The sequence below is a fragment of the Microchirus variegatus genome, assembly GCF_963457635.1.
Source record: "Microchirus variegatus genome assembly, chromosome: 20".
Classification (NCBI taxonomy): Eukaryota; Metazoa; Chordata; class Actinopteri; order Pleuronectiformes; family Soleidae; genus Microchirus; species Microchirus variegatus.
Genome location: NC_139821.1, coordinates 2,834,843 through 2,852,913, shown reverse-complemented (window position 1 = coordinate 2,852,913; position 18,071 = coordinate 2,834,843). Strand labels below are relative to the sequence as shown.

General features: G+C 41.0%; 1 protein-coding gene across 2 annotated transcripts in view; it reads right to left on the bottom strand.

Moving 5' to 3' along the window:
• Nucleotides 1-1,017: 1,017 nt before the first annotated feature.
• snrpf (small nuclear ribonucleoprotein polypeptide F) overlaps nt 1,018-18,071 on the bottom strand; it is a 53,663-nt gene continuing 36,609 nt past the window's right edge. Inside the window, exons 3-6 of one of the 2 annotated variants that reach the window (XM_083906916.1) lie at nt 11,668-11,858; nt 2,930-3,055; nt 1,529-1,593; nt 1,018-1,139 (exon numbers count right to left, since the gene is read on the bottom strand). In XM_083906916.1, the coding sequence (XP_083763042.1) occupies nt 1,073-1,139; nt 1,529-1,593; nt 2,930-3,055; nt 11,668-11,858 (449 nt within the window). In that variant the 3' untranslated portion in view covers nt 1,018-1,072. Of the gene's footprint in view, nt 1,140-1,528; nt 1,594-2,929; nt 3,056-4,068; nt 4,178-11,667; nt 11,859-18,071 lie in introns of those variants that run through there. The other variant, XM_083906917.1, reaches the window with a different exon arrangement.

The window sequence follows — 18,071 nt, the reverse complement described above, 5'->3', positions numbered from 1 at the left end:
TGTGATTTAATTCACTCACAGCAGAATAAACCGCTCCTGTCACAGTGAATGAGTGAGTGAGTGTTTTTGAAACAAAGTCAGAGCAGCAAATATTTGTCAAAGAGCAGAGTTTAAAGTACAGATGGAGACAGAGGGGGCGGAGCTTCTGTCACTGACAAAACACTTAACCATTAACTAGCATCATTACGTCCAAAGTGTTCATTTACGGTCACGTTAGACTGAAAACACTGTAAAAAATAAGGCAGTAAAATATTGTAAAAAACAGAAAAGTGACAAAAAAAATAGTATAAATATGAATAAAAATGTCTTATATTTCTATTTTATATTAGACATAGTTGATATTATTTACACATGGAAACAAATCAGTGTCATTCTAGACAGAAAACACTAAAAAATTAGTCTTGTAATAATCTTGTAAATTAAATTTTGTCTATTTTGTTTTAGTGTAGCATTTTTTCTAATTAAATATATATATATATATATTTTTTTTTTTAATTTCTGGAATAAGGTGTTGATGAAAATGTACATAAAAACCGTTTTATATTCCGTTTAAAGAATCAATAAATTGTTTAAATATGCAGAAATGTTAGACATTTTAAAGTAGAATAAGGAAAAAATAACAAGTACAATGACAAATAAGTGAAAAGAAATCGTACAAAAATCGATTTATTGACGATATAAAAATTTCAAATAAAATTTTTTACTTTAACCTATGTCACAAAATTGTTCTTTTTTTAAATCCAAAACTGAGTTTTTCTCGGTAAAAAGCAAATAAAAATTTATCTGAGGGACAATAAATCAAAAAATTTTAATGATAATTTGCCGGATGAGTTCACAGTTTAATGACGAGACACAATGTGAGAAAAACACAAAATAAATCAGGTTTAAGAAAGAGGACAAAATCACTTTATTGTGTCTGTATCATAATGTCACAACTGAAAATTGGTCTCATATACAGTAAAAAAAAAAGAAAGAAAAAGAAAAAAGACAACGTGAAAAGAAAGCCCCGCCCCCTCCCCGCCCACAGACGCTCATTTGTTTCACATGGTGAAAACCCAAACACACGGTGAGGTCACTCCCTCATCTCTCCGTCCTCCTCCTCTTCTTCTACGCCTCTGATGTACAGAACGTTATTACACCTGTGACGGGGAGACAATGGACCGTCAGTCATGTGACACCGTCTGGCTTCTTTATTAGGAATAAACCGTAATTATGATGATTTAACACGATTTTGTTTTGCCCTGGGGGGGGCTGTGAAAACTTAAGCACATCTGGGGGTTTTTTATTTGTTTTGGCCAAAAAAACGTCTCAGATTACGATCGAAACTTCGCTGCGAATCTGGACTCGTTTTTTCGCCCGAGCGTTGAGTCTTTGTTGGCAACAACAAGGAATAAAAAAAAAACAATATTCTTTCATGCGCTTTGTTAGCGAGCAGAAAAGTTAATTAAGCGACGCGCGTCACTGACGGAATAATCTCCGCTCGACTGCCGGTGTCAATAAAAGAAAGGATGAAGGGATCACAACAAACCTGATGAGGACTTCGCCGAGGTGACCTGCCAACGCTCCGTCCACGTATTCTTCCGTGTTTGCCAGCTGCCGTGGAAACGCAGAGGGGGTGTTACACAATCAGCACAATTTTTAAGAAATATAACAGAGAAGAAGGCGCTCAGGCTGTTTGTAGATGTTTATATATGCGACTGTGACTCCATGGCTACAGGATCCATATGCCGACCTGCTGCTATCACTACTTTTCTGATATCGTAGTTATGAATCGATTACTAAACGAACCGTCAACTTTTTTGATGATCGATTAAATGGTTTGAGGGTTTTTCAGCTTCTTAAACGTGATTATTTTCATTAATCATTTTGAGGACATCATTCCCAGGTTTGGGAAACATGCAAAAAAATGTAACCGAATAATATTTGAATTGTTAAAAAAATGTATTATTATTTATTTAACAGTTTAACTGTTTATCTATGCTAGCTAAGGAACTACCTGTCAATCTAAGCTAGTAAGTGAACTGCCAATCTAAGCTAGTTAGTGAATTGCCAATCTAAGCTAGTTAGGAAACTGCCAATCTAAGCTAGCGAACTGCCAATCTAAGCTAGCGAACTGCCAATCTAAGCTAGTTAGTGAACTGCCAATCTAAGCTTGTTAGCAAACTGCCAATCTAAGCTAGCGAACTGCCAATCTAAGATAGTTAGTGAACTGCCAATCTAAGATAGCGAATTGCCAATCTAAGCTAGTTAGTGAACTGCCAATCAAAGCTTGTTAGTGAACTGCCAATCTAAGCTAGTTAGTGAACTGTCAATCTAAGCTGGCGAACCGCCAATCTAAGCTAGTTAGTGAACTGCCAATCTAAGCTAGTTAGTTAACTGCCAATCTAAGCTAGCTAGTGAACTGCCAATCTAAGCTAGCTAGTGAACTGCCAATCTTAGCTATCTGTCGAAGCTAGTTAGTGAACTGTAACCCTAACCTCTAAACTAGCTAGGGAACAAACCCCTAACCCCCACTGCATCAGCAGATGTGTATTATCGGATATCGCCAAACACACCAAGTCCAGTCCAATCTAAACTGGAATAGTCTATTATAATCTAAATTGGACTGGTCTATTATAATACGGTCTAATCTATACTATTCTGGTCTCATATACTTTAATATTTACTACTTTTCTGCAACTTAAACTTCATCTATAGAACATTTCAAGTGAGTTTCACAATAAAATACCTATAAATCAATATGTGAAAGATGGAACGCGGACTCAATTCTCAAGTACAAACCCATTGTTTGTCATTTTAACTGAATATTTCTAGAAGAGCAGCATCGTCATCATTTCTTTGACACGTTGAATGCGAACAGATTTACTGCAGACGACAATAAATAACGTCTAAATGTCGAATCTTGTGGAAGTTGAGGGCTTGAACAAACCTGCATGTTCATGTATCCGTCCACAGACACCAGGTAACCTTTATACTCCATGCCCCACTTCAGCTTCACCATCACTGGTTTTCCTGTGAGGCCGTTCAGGAAAGGCTTTGGGTTGAGAGGTAAACTCTACAGGAGGAGAAAGAACAAACAAACTTTACACACTTAAAATACTTTTATATACACTCGAAATCATATATCCAAGGTCATTCTGACAGAAGCCTGAGCTGGACACTATAGAAGTACAAGTTTAAAGGTGGGAAAAAGGAACTAGAGAGCACATTATGTTAGGGATAAGGTTAGAAAATGTAGTTGTTTTTACACAACAATAAAGACAGAAAGGCTTTACTTCATTGTATATGATTGATTTTTATGACTATTAGATAACTACACTACTTGGATTTTAAAATATCAATATAAACATTGCATAAATCCTAAAAATATTGCAATACACGACATGTATATACTATTCTCCATACAGATTTAAATGTTTTAGCTTAAGTTAGAGCAAGATCAACAAAATAATGCATAAAACACACTCAAATCTGGTGTTGTTTTAAATCTGGTGCAGCCTGCAGAATGCAGCCAAACCCACATATATACTTTACACTGTTTTGACCGTTTTTATGTTGTTCAAAATGAGGTTTCCGATTTTACAAATGATGCCGTTTACACTTTATACAGAATAAACAAGAACACAGTGTATATTCGGCTCAACCTTAACAATAATAACTTAATTGGGGGCGAGATATGTTGAATATAATGTGGATTTCTTGACCCATTCGTTCATACGCGCTAAATTAGACGAGTTTACAATGAGGTTTGGTGTATGGCGTTATTCTCGCTCCGGACCAAACACTAAACATAAGACAGTATAAAAATAAAATAATAATAATGAGTTATATTTACGCATGTTGTGTAAATATAACTAATATCGTCCACCAACACAAACAAAGAGCTACACGTTGTTTCGCTTGCGTGCGAAATGTTTACGGCTGAATTCATTCAGTCGGAGCTTTGAATGAAAAGCTACTAAGCTAACGCTAACTAGCTAACCAAAGAAAGGCTGATGACACAGCACAACAAACACACAAACAACCGCACGGAGAGTCTACGGCGATGTTCACAAACTCCACACTCACCATTTTCTCTCGAATTCGAGCAAGTACGACAAAGTACAAGTTAGACGAATGACTTCCTTTCGTCGGAGGAAACGTTAGCGCTTCACAAAAAGACGAGAACACGCTTTGCCGCCAGACCGGAAGTACTACAACTGTGTGTGTGTGTGTGACCCCCAAAAGGAGTGTCCGTGTTTCTACACGCTGCCACCTAGTGGTCACTTTGATATACAGGAGCAACAATACAGTGTATTGAAGTTTCTTTTCTATAAATAGAAAATAAACAAGTCTAAAATACACATAGAAACTATATATTATGAAGAATAATATCTTGATACTTTATTATATAAATTGTTATGATTTAAGTAAATACACATGATTTGTAAAAGGAAATATACAAGTACAAATATAGAAAAAAAATCAGATTTTTTTATTTTTCTATGTTTATTTTATTATTATTATTATTATTATTATTATTTTTTAAATATAAAATAACAATAAATGACATTGATAAAATACAGTGAATATGTAAAATGAGCAAAATTTGGGTAAAATTGAGAATTTTATGTTCACAATTGTGTTTGTTTTTCTGGTTTTGGTATCAAAAATATATATATTTAAAAGAAAACACACATTTTAACTTAAAAAGGAGTAATATCGCTTGACGGGACGTAATTTCCACTACATGTAGTAAATTCATGACCCTTTTCCCCCCCGAGGGTCACCGCGTTCCTGTCATTTCTTCACATAATCAGCTTCAGGGCAGGCGCCAAAAAAACAACATGACATAACTTATTATTTTTACTCTTCAGGGATGGAAAAGTCTGACCTGCTCCTTTAAAAAAAAAAAAAAAAAAGAAGTGATTTAAAGTGAAACGAGTGTGTCTGGACAGCTATTTCTCTCGGGGTAAACGCAGTCTGGAGATGTCTATCATTTTTCTGCGTTGAAGCAGCCAACTGTTACTAAAGCACAGGACAAGTTCAGACCTGAGAATAAAACTAACATTTGACTTCCTACAGTAAAAGGCCGCGGTGGGTTTTTTTTTCGCGCTAAATTCCTCTGAAATTGCACGGGGGGGGGGGGGGGGATGAATTTCTCTGCGTGTCTGAAATACTCGAGTTCTTACATCATTTAGCCCATTTTTCTCTCTCTCTCTCTCTCTGCTTTTGTGTTGCACGCCGTGTAATTAACCAATCTATCAGTCTGTCACTCAACGTGTCTATCAGTTATTATGGCACGGTGATAATGACCATAATGATGATGATGATGGTGATGATGATGAGTGATTAGAGGAGGGTAGAGCAGCAAACCCCAGAGGGGTGAACGCAACCAAACAAGCAACACACAACACACAACCGACCGCAAACACGCACCGAACGACTGCGACGACGTGTCAGACTAGCAATAAAACAACAGCGGCGAAGCGTAGGGAGAGACCACAGAGACACAGAGACACACAAAGAGTCATTGGGTTCTGTCAAAGAGACGTTTAGCGGCTATGAAAAGAGGCTAAATTCAGCTCAATTAAACATAAAAACCACCGAAAGACATGAGGGGACGACACGGAGACGTAAAATAATCCCAATTATCAATTAGCAATTAAATGATCACAACCACAAAGAGACATTTCAAACTACAGAGACACAAAACGACTATAAAGAGACATTAAAAGACCACAAAGAGACATAAACAACTACAAATAGACACAAAACAACCACTTGGAGACATTAAACAACTTCAAAGAGACACAAAACAACCACAAAGACACATAACACAACTATAAAAAGACACAAAACTACATAAAAACACACAAAACAACTACTGAGAGACAATAAACAACCACAAAGAGAGATTACACAACTTCAAAGACACCTAAAATGTCCACAGAGACACATAAATTGTCCAAAGACACCTAAAACGTCCACAGAGACACTTAAACGTCCACAAAGACACATAACACGTCCACAGAGACACATAAAACGTCCACAAAGACACATAAAATGTCCACAGAGACACACAAATTGTCCACAGAGACACCTAAATTGTCCAGACACACATAAAATGTCCACAGAGACACCTAAAGTGTCCACAGAGACACACAAAACAACCACAGAGACACCTAAATTGTCCACAGACACACATAAAATGTCCACAGACACCTAAATTGTCCACAGACACACCTAAATTGTCCAAAGACACCTAAAACGTCCACAGAGACACATAAAACGTCCACAAAGACACATAAATTGTCCACAGAGACACCTAAAACGTCCACAGAGACACTTAAAATGTCCAAAGACATCTAAAACGTCCACAAAGACACATAAATTGTCCACAAAGACACATAAATTGTCCAAAGACACCTAAAACGTCCACAAAGACACATAAATTGTCCACAGACACCTAAATTGTCCACACAGACACCTAAATTGTCCACAGAGACACCTAAAACGTCCACAGAGACACTTAAATTGTCCAAAGAGACACCTAAAACGTCCACAAAGACACATAAATTGTCCACAGAGACACTTAAATTGTCCAAAGAGACACCTAAAACGTCCACAGAGACACGTAAATTGTCCACAGAGACACTTAAATTGTCCACAGAGACACCTAAAACGTCCACAGAGACACTTAAATTGTCCAAAGAGACACCTAAAACGTCCACAAAGACACATAAATTGTCCACAGAGACACTTAAATTGTCCAAAGAGACACCTAAAACGTCCACAAAGACACATAAATTGTCCACAGAGACACTTAAATTGTCCAAAGAGACACCTAAAACGTCCACAAAGACACATAAATTGTCCACAGAGACACTTAAATTGTCCAAAGAGACACCTAAAACGTCCACAGAGACACGTAAATTGTCCACAGAGACACTCAGAGCGGCTCCTGTGCAGCAGCAGTGAGGAGTTCTCTACACGTCTGTGTCCTGAGGCCACGTTTCTTCATAATCTCCTCGTCGCACGAGGCTCTTTGGGGGGATTCAAAATTCCTTTATTGATATAATTCCCGAAGAGATCATTCGGAGTAATTACTCAGTTATGTAACTGTGATTGATAAACGAAAAATGAAACCATTAATTACGCTCACATGAGCCACGGCTTTAAAAGCGCGTGTCACAACAACATGTTTCACGAGCTCTGCGCGGATTAGCGTGAAATTTGGCAGCACGCGTCGTCAGATGCTAACACGCGACTGACAACAAACGCACCGAGACGGCAAACATCGCAAACTTTACACCTGCTCGACGCGCTTTTTAAAACCTTGATGTTGCTCTTGTGTCTCTTTTTGATTTATGGTGCGTTCCAGTAGTTTCTCTTTATAAGGAGAAAACAATCTCATCTCGAAATAACGTGATAGTTTCTCATTATAACGAGAAAACAATCTTAGCTCGTTATAACGAGAAAACACCTAATCTCGAAATAACCTGATAGTTTCTAGTTTTAACGTAATAGTTTCTCGGAATAACGTGATAGTTTCTCATTATAACGAGAAAACAATCTTATCTCGTTATAACGTGATAGTTTCTCGTTATAACATAATAGTTTCTCGGAATAACGTGATCGTTTCTCATTGTAACGAGAAAACAATCTTATCTCGTTAAAACGTGATAGTTTCTCGTTATAATGTTATAGTTTCTCGGAATAACGTGATAGTTTCTGATTATAACGAGAAAACAATCTTATCTAAAAATAATGTGATAGTTTCTCGTTATAACGAGAAAACAATCTTATCTCGAAATAACGTGATGGTTTCTCATTATAACGAGAAAACAATCTTATCTTGAAATAACGTGATAGTTTCTCATTATGACTAGAAAACAATCTTAGCTCGTTATAACGCGATAGTTTCTCGTTATAACGCAATATTGAGCTTTTTTGTATGCGCGGCAGCAATACGCTTCCGTAGAAAACACGAACAGTGGCTAGCCAAAAATACGTTTTTACGCTGACGTCAACCCACACACACACACAAACACACACACACACACACAGACGGACGGTGATGTCCCTTTAAGCGGCAGAAGAGGCGGAGCTGCTGCGGCTCGTGTGCTCCGTGTCACGGCTCAAAGCCGCAGCAGCTCCGCTCACACACTCACAGGGAGACCGAGCCGAGCGTCAGTGCAGGGAGATGAACGCCGCTGCAGCTCCGCAAACAGCAGAGGAAGAAGAAGAGCCGAGCCGAGCCGAGCCTTCACCCGGGGACAACACTCACCGTGCGGCGTCATGCTGTTCCGTGCTCCCGCTCTCGTCTCACCGCCTGGTTCTCGGCTCACAGCTGAGTGAAAGAGAAAGTCCGCACTGGATCTGAACCCTACGCACTTTTTTACACTGTTTTTGTTTTTGTTTTTGTTTTTGTTTACCCCGCAGTGGATGAAATCTTTATTTAAATTTTTTTAAGAGTATAATAATCACCATCATCTCCAGCTGCTGCAGGTTTTTCCTTCTTCTCATAATCTGGATTATCCCAGCGACCAGGAAATATGCTGGTGTTATTTGTGATCAGTGTGGCCCTGTGGTCAGTGTCAGGTCAGTCAATGTTCACTTTTATTTACTTTCTACACACAAACACACATGTGTTACACACAATTAACTGTTATTACACATTACAATTTACATATTTACTCATTGGAAGAGCAAAAAAAAACAGTTGTTTACATTCAAATCTGAACATTTGCTCACTTTGCAACTTTGGTTTGAGAAATTGTGATTTTTGTTTCCGAATAAGTGACTCGAACTTCCTGTAAAGTGGAAATAACAAGATACAGCATCCGTTTAACAACGATTCATTCATAAATAAGAGATTAGGGAATTAATCTGCAACTATTTCTGATTTCTGATCGTCTTTGAGCGGATGCAACGTCCAGTAAAATAGGAAAATATTGAATATAAAACCATTTTGAGTCAGGGTTGCAACAATAAAGTGATTATTATTTTGGGCCTGCGTCAATTAATTAATTATGAAATTAGCAGATTATTTAGTTTGAATGGATTTTTTGGACAAAAAAATTAAACTTAAAAATTAAATTCAGTGAAATCAGCTTCTTAAATGTGAATATTTTGCTCCTATATTGATTATATATCATGTAATGATTGACATAATCCCGGCCCCCAAAGAAAACAATGGCCAGATGATCTGAGTTTTCGAGGTGTCGCGAACTTCTCCTCACGTGTGTTTTTTGTTTTTCGTTAATCTGGCCTCATCTGCTCAGATTAATGCAGTCTGCGAGGTTTTAAAAAAAAATGTAATATCAATCCACCTGTGAGGTCGTCGATATGAGATCATAAATCCAGGAGGATGAGGAGGAGGATGACACCGTGGACCCTCAGGCTGTGTGTGTGTGTGTGTGTCCTTGTACTTGCGGCATACTGAGGACCAATGAGGGTTTTTAACCAACAAAGTGAGGTCATTTTTCCAAAGTGAGGACATTTTGGCCGGTCCTCACTTTGTTTTCGTTGAAATCACTTCCTTAGGTTGCTATAACATGCTTTACTCAATTTGTAAAAAATTCTAATTTTGGACGATATAGTATAGTATGAGTTTTTCGTCAAATTTTGGACCAAAATTTTTTTGGCAAAGATTTTTTCACATTTTGGACGACATAGTATAGTATGATGTTTTTGTCAAATTTTGGACCAAAAATTTTGGACCAAAAATGTTGGGTCAAATGTTTTTTAAAATGTTGGTCGACATAGTATAGAATCAATTTTTTTTCAAATTTTGGACCAAAAATTTTTTTTCTCAAATTTTGAACGACATAGTAAAGTATGATGGTTTTGTCAAATTTTGGACCAAAACTTTTTGGTCACATTTTTTTTAAATTTTCGTCGACATAGTATAGAATTAAGTTTTTTTCCAATTTTGGACCAAAAAATTTTTTTCTCAAAGTTTGAACGACATAGTATAGTATGACATTTTTGTCAAATTTTGGACCCAAAAAAAAAAAAAAAATATTTCCAGCCCTTTCTGCTCTGGGGCTCCACCTGCAGACATTTTATGGTACTCGAACCTGTAGTTCTTTGTAGATGTCGTTCATGAAGTAGATATTTGTAATTTTGTTGATTTATAAAGTGGAAATGCTGGTCTTCAGTATGCAGCAAGTACAAGTATGTGTGTGTGTGTGTGTGTGTGTGTGTGCGTGTGTGTGTCAGAGTCCACACTGGTTGGCTTCAGTGTGGCTGCAGGTGCACAATGACTCCATTATCCTCTTTTTGCACAACATTTCCGATCAAGGTAAATCACTTGACTTTACTGTACACACACACACACACACACACACACACACACACACACACACACACACACACACACACACACACTGAGTCACCCTCGCGCTCATTCATCCACTCAGATTGAGGCTCGTCCGCCTCCAAAAGACATTTTTGTCAGGTAATAATTAAAAATTGTTGACGAAATCATCCGCTGAGATGGCAAAAGTTTCTTAAAGTAGTCTATAAAATAGACATTTCAGGCAAATTGGCACCAAATTCACTCAAATGACAATGATCACTATGACGCACATCTAATCTTGATTTATTGACTGATTTTGGTCAAATCTATGTAGATATCCCTCAAAAAGTATCGACTACTAGCATAAAACCAGCATTTTTGACAATTTGGCACAAATTTCACTCTAAATTTCTGGGGGAATCGTTCTTATTTATCTTTAAGTGTAAGTAGAATTCACAAAAACTGGTTTCTCACTTGTTTTATTTGCCTTTAGTGAATAAAATGTGTAATTCTGGCATTTTAGCACCAAATTTACTCAAATGACATGACTTATCTCATCTTTTGGACATTTTTTGGATTTAGTCGTCAGTTTTGAGACTGAATTGACGAAATAAAATTCACTCCAATTTTGTTTGTCGTTATCAAATAATAGACATCGAGATGGAGACGGCAACATTAACCTGAATAAATTGTTAATGTTGCTTCAAATTGTTAATTTGAATAACCCTTCGAATTTTGTCAGTTTGGAACCAAATTTTGTGAAATTACCACACTACTTTGTTTGCTAGTCTGGCACAGATTAGAGCTAATCTGACGCGAAACGGTTTCCGAGTGAAAGCGAAGACGACTCACCCGTCTTGCGTAAGCTAGACGCAGAAATCGCAGTCGATTATCTGGAGAGCAAACAAAGGTAGTTTGTCTGCTAGCGTTAAAATAAACACGGCGGGTCGAGCGATTTGCGTGGACTGACCCTTTAAGCCGAGGTCTCGTCTGCCGCACCTTTCACTAAACGTCTTCTTCTTCTTTAACCCCCAGGTCTGTCGATGGAGCTGTTCCGCGCGGGCGTGGCCCCGCGCTGCGAGAGCCGCGCCTGCAACCCGCGCATGGGCAACCTGGCGCTGGGACGCCGCGTGCTCACGCAGACCGTGTGCGGCAACAACGGCACCGAGCTCTACTGCGCGTACGCCGACCCCAACGCCAACCTGGCCTGCGGCGCCGCCAAGTGCGCCAAGTGCAACGCCGGCCTGCCGCTGCTCTCGCACCTCGCCGGCGCCATGTCCGACTCGTCCTTCCGCCACCCCAACACCTGGTGGCAGTCGGCCGAGGGGGCGGAGTCGGAGACGGTGCAGCTGGACCTGGAGACGGCGTTCTACTTCACGCACCTCATCGTCGTGTTCCGGTCGCCGAGGCCCGCCGCCATGACGCTGGAGCGCTCGCAGGACTTTGGGCGCACGTGGAGGATGCTGCAGTACTACGCCCGCAACTGCAGCGCCACCTTCGGGCTGGAGGAGGGGAAGGCGGGCGGGGGGCGGGACGGCGCCGCCTGCACGTCCAAATATTCCGGGGCGTATCCCTGCAACCGTGGAGAGGTGAGGAAGTAGAGTTACGGAAAATATGTCGTGTAACATTAACATTTTTTGCTAGCCACTGTTAGCATTTCTAGTCGCCACTAAAGAAGTATTTGTACTTTGTTGTGTTCCAACACGGCATTTGCGTTTGAAATAGATATTTGTTTTTGTCGCTTAGCTACAAATTCACTGAAATTACGAGGAACTGCTTTTCCACGTGTTCTTCCACACACCGATTCTCCGGCTTCCCGAAACATCTCGAGCGAAATTACCGCGATAACCAACGCGTTAGTTTTTGACGTGCAATTTCTCCGCGTTCAGAAAACCTCTTGAATTTTTCCCCGACAGCGCAAACTGTTGGCGTAACTACGATGACGCAAAACGCGCACGCGCGAACGTGTCGTTAGCGCTGCGCTAAGTGTTTTAACAGACATAAAAAAACAGTGGATTAAAAACGTGGACACACAAAAAACACAAACTCGGGCGTAACAGGAAGTTAAACCACACCCCTCCCTTGATGTATGGCAGGTAAACAGTGCCACCCGCTCTCTTGTTTTTCCACCCTCTCTCTCTTCCGTCTTTGCCCGCTCGTCTGGAACTGATTCGCTTCTTTCTGCACGAATTAACGCAACATGCGAGAGTCATCTGGTGAACTTAGCAGAGTAAAAGCTGATGGTGGTGATAGTGGGGGGGGGTCTGTGCAAATGTGTGCATGAGTGAGTGTTTATCAGGCGTACGCTAACCGTAGCACGAGAGGGCTTCCTGAAGTTCACTGATGTTTAATGGAAACAGTGTGTGTGTGTGTCGGAGGACCTGTTGTGCAGATGTGTGTGTGTGTGGAGGCCCACCCCGCCGCCGTGGGCTCCCCTGCAGCGCCCTCATACGAGCTGCGATGTGTTAACGCCCCGTCGTTGACGGGCTCCATCGCTCTAACAGCTGTTTTGTTTCTCTAGGCTCGTAAATCTTTTCTACGCACACACACACGCACGCACACACACACACACACACACACACACACACGTCTGCTGCCGTTTGATTCATGCTACATTCTCCATATGCAGGTGTAGATATTGGGCAATATGAAAAAAACGTAAAATCAAAAAAATCAGGTCACAATTATTACGATGACCAAAATAATTGCGATGTACTTTTGGTAGACCCATTATTTTGGGACAATACTTAGGCGGATAGTTCACTGACTAGCTTAGACGGATAGTTCTGTAGCTAACTTAGACAGATAGTTCACTAACTAGCTTAGACAGACAGTTCACTATCTAGCTTAGAGATAGTTCCGTAGCTGGCTTAGGCAGATAGTTCAGTGACTAGCTTAGACGGATAGTTCTGTAGCTAACTTAGACAGACAGTTCACTAACTAGCTTAGACAGACAGTTCACTAACTAGCTTAGACGGATAGTTCACTAACTAGCTTAGACGGATAGTTCACTAACTAGCTTAGACGGATAGTTCACTAACTAGCTTAGACGGATAGTTCACTATAGATAGATAGATAGATAGATAGATAGATAGATAGATAGATAGATAGATAGATAGATAGATAGATAGATAGATAGATAGATAGATAGATAGATAGATAGATAGAAGGAACCCAAACTAGCTTAGATTGACAAATAGTTCCCTAGCTAGCTGAGACAGATAGTTCACTAACTAGCTTAGATGGTTCACTAAGTAGTTTAGATATAGTTTGCTAGATAGCGTAGATAGCTAATTCGCTAAGATAGATAGATAGATAGATAGATAGATAGATAGATAGATAGATAGATAGATAGATAGATAGATAGATAGATAGAGGCTTTGAAATATTGTGTTAAAACAGCATGGTGATTTTCCTTCGACTGCACTTCACACGTTAGCCTCTGTGCTTCGAGGACGACCTCTGCCCTCTCACCCTTCAACCAACGACCTCGGGGGTTAACAGAGGTCAAGTAGCAGCAGCAGCAGCTGCAGACGTCGCTCAGCTGTTCACACTTTTCCCTTTTTTTTCTCTGTGTGTGTTTTCTGTTGTGATTGCACATGACCTGTAATGAGTGTCAAACAGTGAGAGGTGTGAGGCGACGGCAAACAAAGGCCCTCGCGCTGCACGGCGAGCGCTAACGAGCCGCGCTACGTCAACAGTCAAGTTCTCCAGACTGTAAAAACAGCTCTACGAGTCAATAAGACAAGTATTCTCACATTTATTTACGTTTTCTCGATTTTAAGAAAAATTAGCTGCCAATGGTCGTAGGGTAATTTTGCCAGAATTCTTAAAACTAGCTAAATCTAACAACGTTTGGACTGTAATGCTCCTTAAAATCCTAAAAGTAAAACAAAATTGGACCGAATTTTTTTATTTACTATGAGTCTTCCTTTACTTGATTAAGTTGAATTTGCTGTTGGGATTTGATGCAAAATTGTTGTTTTAGCTAACAGTAAACCGTAATATCAGATTAAGACAATCTAACGATCGTTTTTTTCCTCAGATTAGATTAGTTTTCTAGTGCAAAACTTGCTTGCCAAGATTATTGTACCTTTTAAATATAAAGATCAGATTCAAACTATTGATCGAATGAGTTCATAGAGTGCCACGCGATCCTCTCTAGTGTTTCTCACTATAGCGGCATTTAGCGCTCGCGTCACCCGGCGACACATTCTGTCGCTGCACACAGGAAGTGATTTTGCCGCATGTCGAGGCAGAGCTAGTAAAGCTAGGCGATACACAGAAGCGCTCCCTCAGTCGGGTCTGATAGTTTTGAGGGACTAACCGGCACAGAAATGATGTTAAACGGAGGCAGAATCATAGCGACGACGAAAGTTACGTACTGCAGCTTTAAGCTTTAAGGTTTATATTTATTTATTTATATGATTATGACCAGTTGCAGGAATTTAAATTTGACAAACTTTTTTTTGCATAATCTGGTGTTTAAATAAGTTAAAGACACTTTAGTGACTTCCAACTTCATATCAAGTGTGTGTGTGTGTGTGTGTGTGTGTGTGTGTGTGTGTGTGTGTGTGTGTGTGTACCTGGTATTCCTTATGTTGTGGGGACATAAATCAAGTTTAAATGACTGCATTTTAAAGGTGAGGACGTGGTTTAAAGTTAGGCTGAGGTCAGGGTTAGGTTAATGTTAGGGGTCAGGGGTCAGGGTTAGGATTAGGTCGGTCGTAGTTATGGTTAAAATGAATGTAAGGCAATGTGTGTGTGTGTGATAACATGGAGCAGGTTTTTCCTCCAGTCTTGTTTCTCCTGCAAACATGAAAGCGTGTGTCATCTCTTGAAAGCTTTTCATGTTCACCTGTAATGTAGGTGAAAGTGTGTGTGTGTATGTGTGAGTGAGAGAATGCATGTGTGTGTGTGTGTGTGTGTGGATGCATGTGTGTGTGTATAGGACTCCCTGTCTTATTTATGAGGTCAGCTAGACTGGAAGAATGTGGGTGTTTGTTGTAGAGACTTGACCTCCTTAGGGAAGAGAGTGAGGCCGACTGGCCAACACACACACACATACACGCACACACACACAGGTTTGCTCAGCTATCCTTTCCAGGACAATTGACCTCCGCTCGGAAAAAAAACCAACCAAAACGATAACCACAATTCAAGGACCAGGTTTTTGGGACGACCGGTCCCGACAGGGTCAGTGTTTTTTTTACGCCATTAAAGGGTCCCGACGAGGTAACGGATACAAGAAAACACACACACACACACACACTCGCTCACACACACACACACACACACACACACACACACACACCCTCGCTCTTGCCCTTTTAGATAAAACACAGCGTCGGTGTCTCCGTGCGTCTGTTGGTCGGGAAGGAAGTGCAGTTGCTCTGATGGATGTTGGTTCTGTTGGCGAGACACGCACACACACACACACACACACACACACACACACACACACACACACACCCCTCCATCCACCCCCCCCCCCCTCTCAGTTTCCCCCTCCGTCTTTCTCCTTCCATCAATGCCCATTGTGCCTGTTTACCAGATTACAGTCCACAGCGCTTTGATGGAATTAGGCCTGTGAAAGCCAGACTTACTTTATTTTTCAGGAAGAAAGATTATCAGAGGACACATTGAGCCCCCCCTGCTTCACTGTGAGAAAGGGAAAAGGGAAAGGGTGTGGGGGGGGGGGGGGGGGTGGATTGGCCTAACATGTGTTGTATATGTAAAAAACAGGTGTAAAACCTTCACCTTACAGTATGCGATTTCAATACGGTACAACCTCTGTTTGTGCAAAGGTTTTCAGTCTCTTATCGACATTTTTAAAAGTTTTTTCCTTACGAGGTTTGCATAAACGCGAAACCCCCCCCCCCCCCCAAAATGAGCATAAAGGGTGCAGTACATATGCCAGGCCTGTATGTGGCGCTGTAACGAGAGTGATGGAGATAAGTGGAAGTGAGGTGGAGCCGCGGCGTCTTTTTTTTCCGTTTATCGTGCAAGAAAACGCAATCCCTTAAAACCCATAATCTGGTGTCGAACGTGCATCGAAATCTACGAGATTAGCTAAATAATGTCCGTAAATGGCTGAATTTGACAATGCAAATGTCGCTCTGGACATTTTTCAGAACTGATAGCTCTCTGATCAAATCTCGGAAAAACATTCAAAAAGAAACTACAGATAATTCTAAAACTATAGGCATGAGCCATTTTTTTGGATGCTAATCCAAAGGAAGCTAATAACCGAGCGACGAACTGACCTAGCCACTGAATCTGTGAGTGGAAAAACGGCAAAAAAAAACGTGTGCGTGACATGTATATAAATAATCTGACTTTATAGCGTCATGACATGGTACTTGTAACAAGTGTTTTCTAATGCTCAACGTTGAGTATGTACTCATGTTATTTTGTGAATACGTCACCATTTGTTCATGGAGTACATCCCCTATTCGACGAGCTCTGACCCCCAATTTTTATGTCCCCATTCGTTTATCGTAACCGAACATCGAAACTCGCAAAAAACAACACAAATCAGCTGTTGAACGCGTGCCATCGTCCCGTTGTTTGAGGCTACTTGACATATGTGTTGTATTGTGTTGTTGTTGTTGTATCTAAAGCCCTTAAAAAAAGACCCTTGCAAGACTTGCATATGATCGGGGGGCGTTTGTAAAATAAACATGGGCGTCATCTGCATATACACGAACGCTAATATTCAGTCTCCACATTCAGAGAAGACGGGAGGAGACAACGGTGTCCATTAAAAGCTTTTTGTGGCATTTTTGTTTTTGTGTGCGTTTGTGCGTGGGGTGCTGGCGTAACCGCTGTGTCGCCGGGCTGTCGCGGGCCTTTTGTCCGCCCCTGAGTTATGTGAAGCTGCATCTCCGTCGCCGTCTTTGTCTCGCCGAATCCCAACCCCCCCCCCCCTTGCTTTTCCGTGCTCTCCACGCGGACCGGCGCCCCTCGTCCTATTTGTCGTGTTGTCTTAATTGCGGACCACAATGCTGTGACCCCGTGACCTTTTCCAACAACGAGGAGGGGGGGTGGATTAATAGCGCTCCTCCCACCTCGCTCTCGGCCACTCATACGGCCAATCGGGGAAGCCACGTTCGGGACTCCGCTCGCATCGCAAACCTCAGCCGCTCACACAGAACTCATCCAATGATATCAGTGACAGCTAGCCGGCGAGAGACACGGCAAACACACATTTGTCTCACAGCGAGAGCTGGGGCAGGCACCAACTTTTTCACCCCGACAACAGCAGCAGTGTTGGTTGCTAGCGGCACTAGTCGCCATGGCGACGGCGGCCCACAAAGGGATCTTAAATTTGAAGGATGTCCAAGGAGCAGACGGGGTAAAAAAAAAAACAAGGGGGTTTGGAAAGGTTGAGCTCGCTGATTTAAGGACACCCCACAAGGACACCCCACATGGTCATGCGAGGATGTCGTAAAAATACGAGAACAAATCCCTCAATTAACATGACAGATGTCGCGACATGAGCCGCATCAATGAACCTCGACTCTGCCAGTGAATACGTCCGGCTTTAAACGCTGTAAATCATGACCTGGAGCTGCAGGAGCTGCTCTCCGGGGGCCACCAATATTTTATCCCCCCCTTTTTCCGTAATTCCTAAACATAAAGCAAACAAAAAACAAGGAGCCAAGAAAAGCAACAACGGAACAGGTCCAATTTCCAGAAGGAGCGCTCTTTACTCCAACTCCAACTAGTGGAAAGTCATGTCAGACCTCCCATCTTTGTAGATTTTTTGTCAATTCAGGTCAAG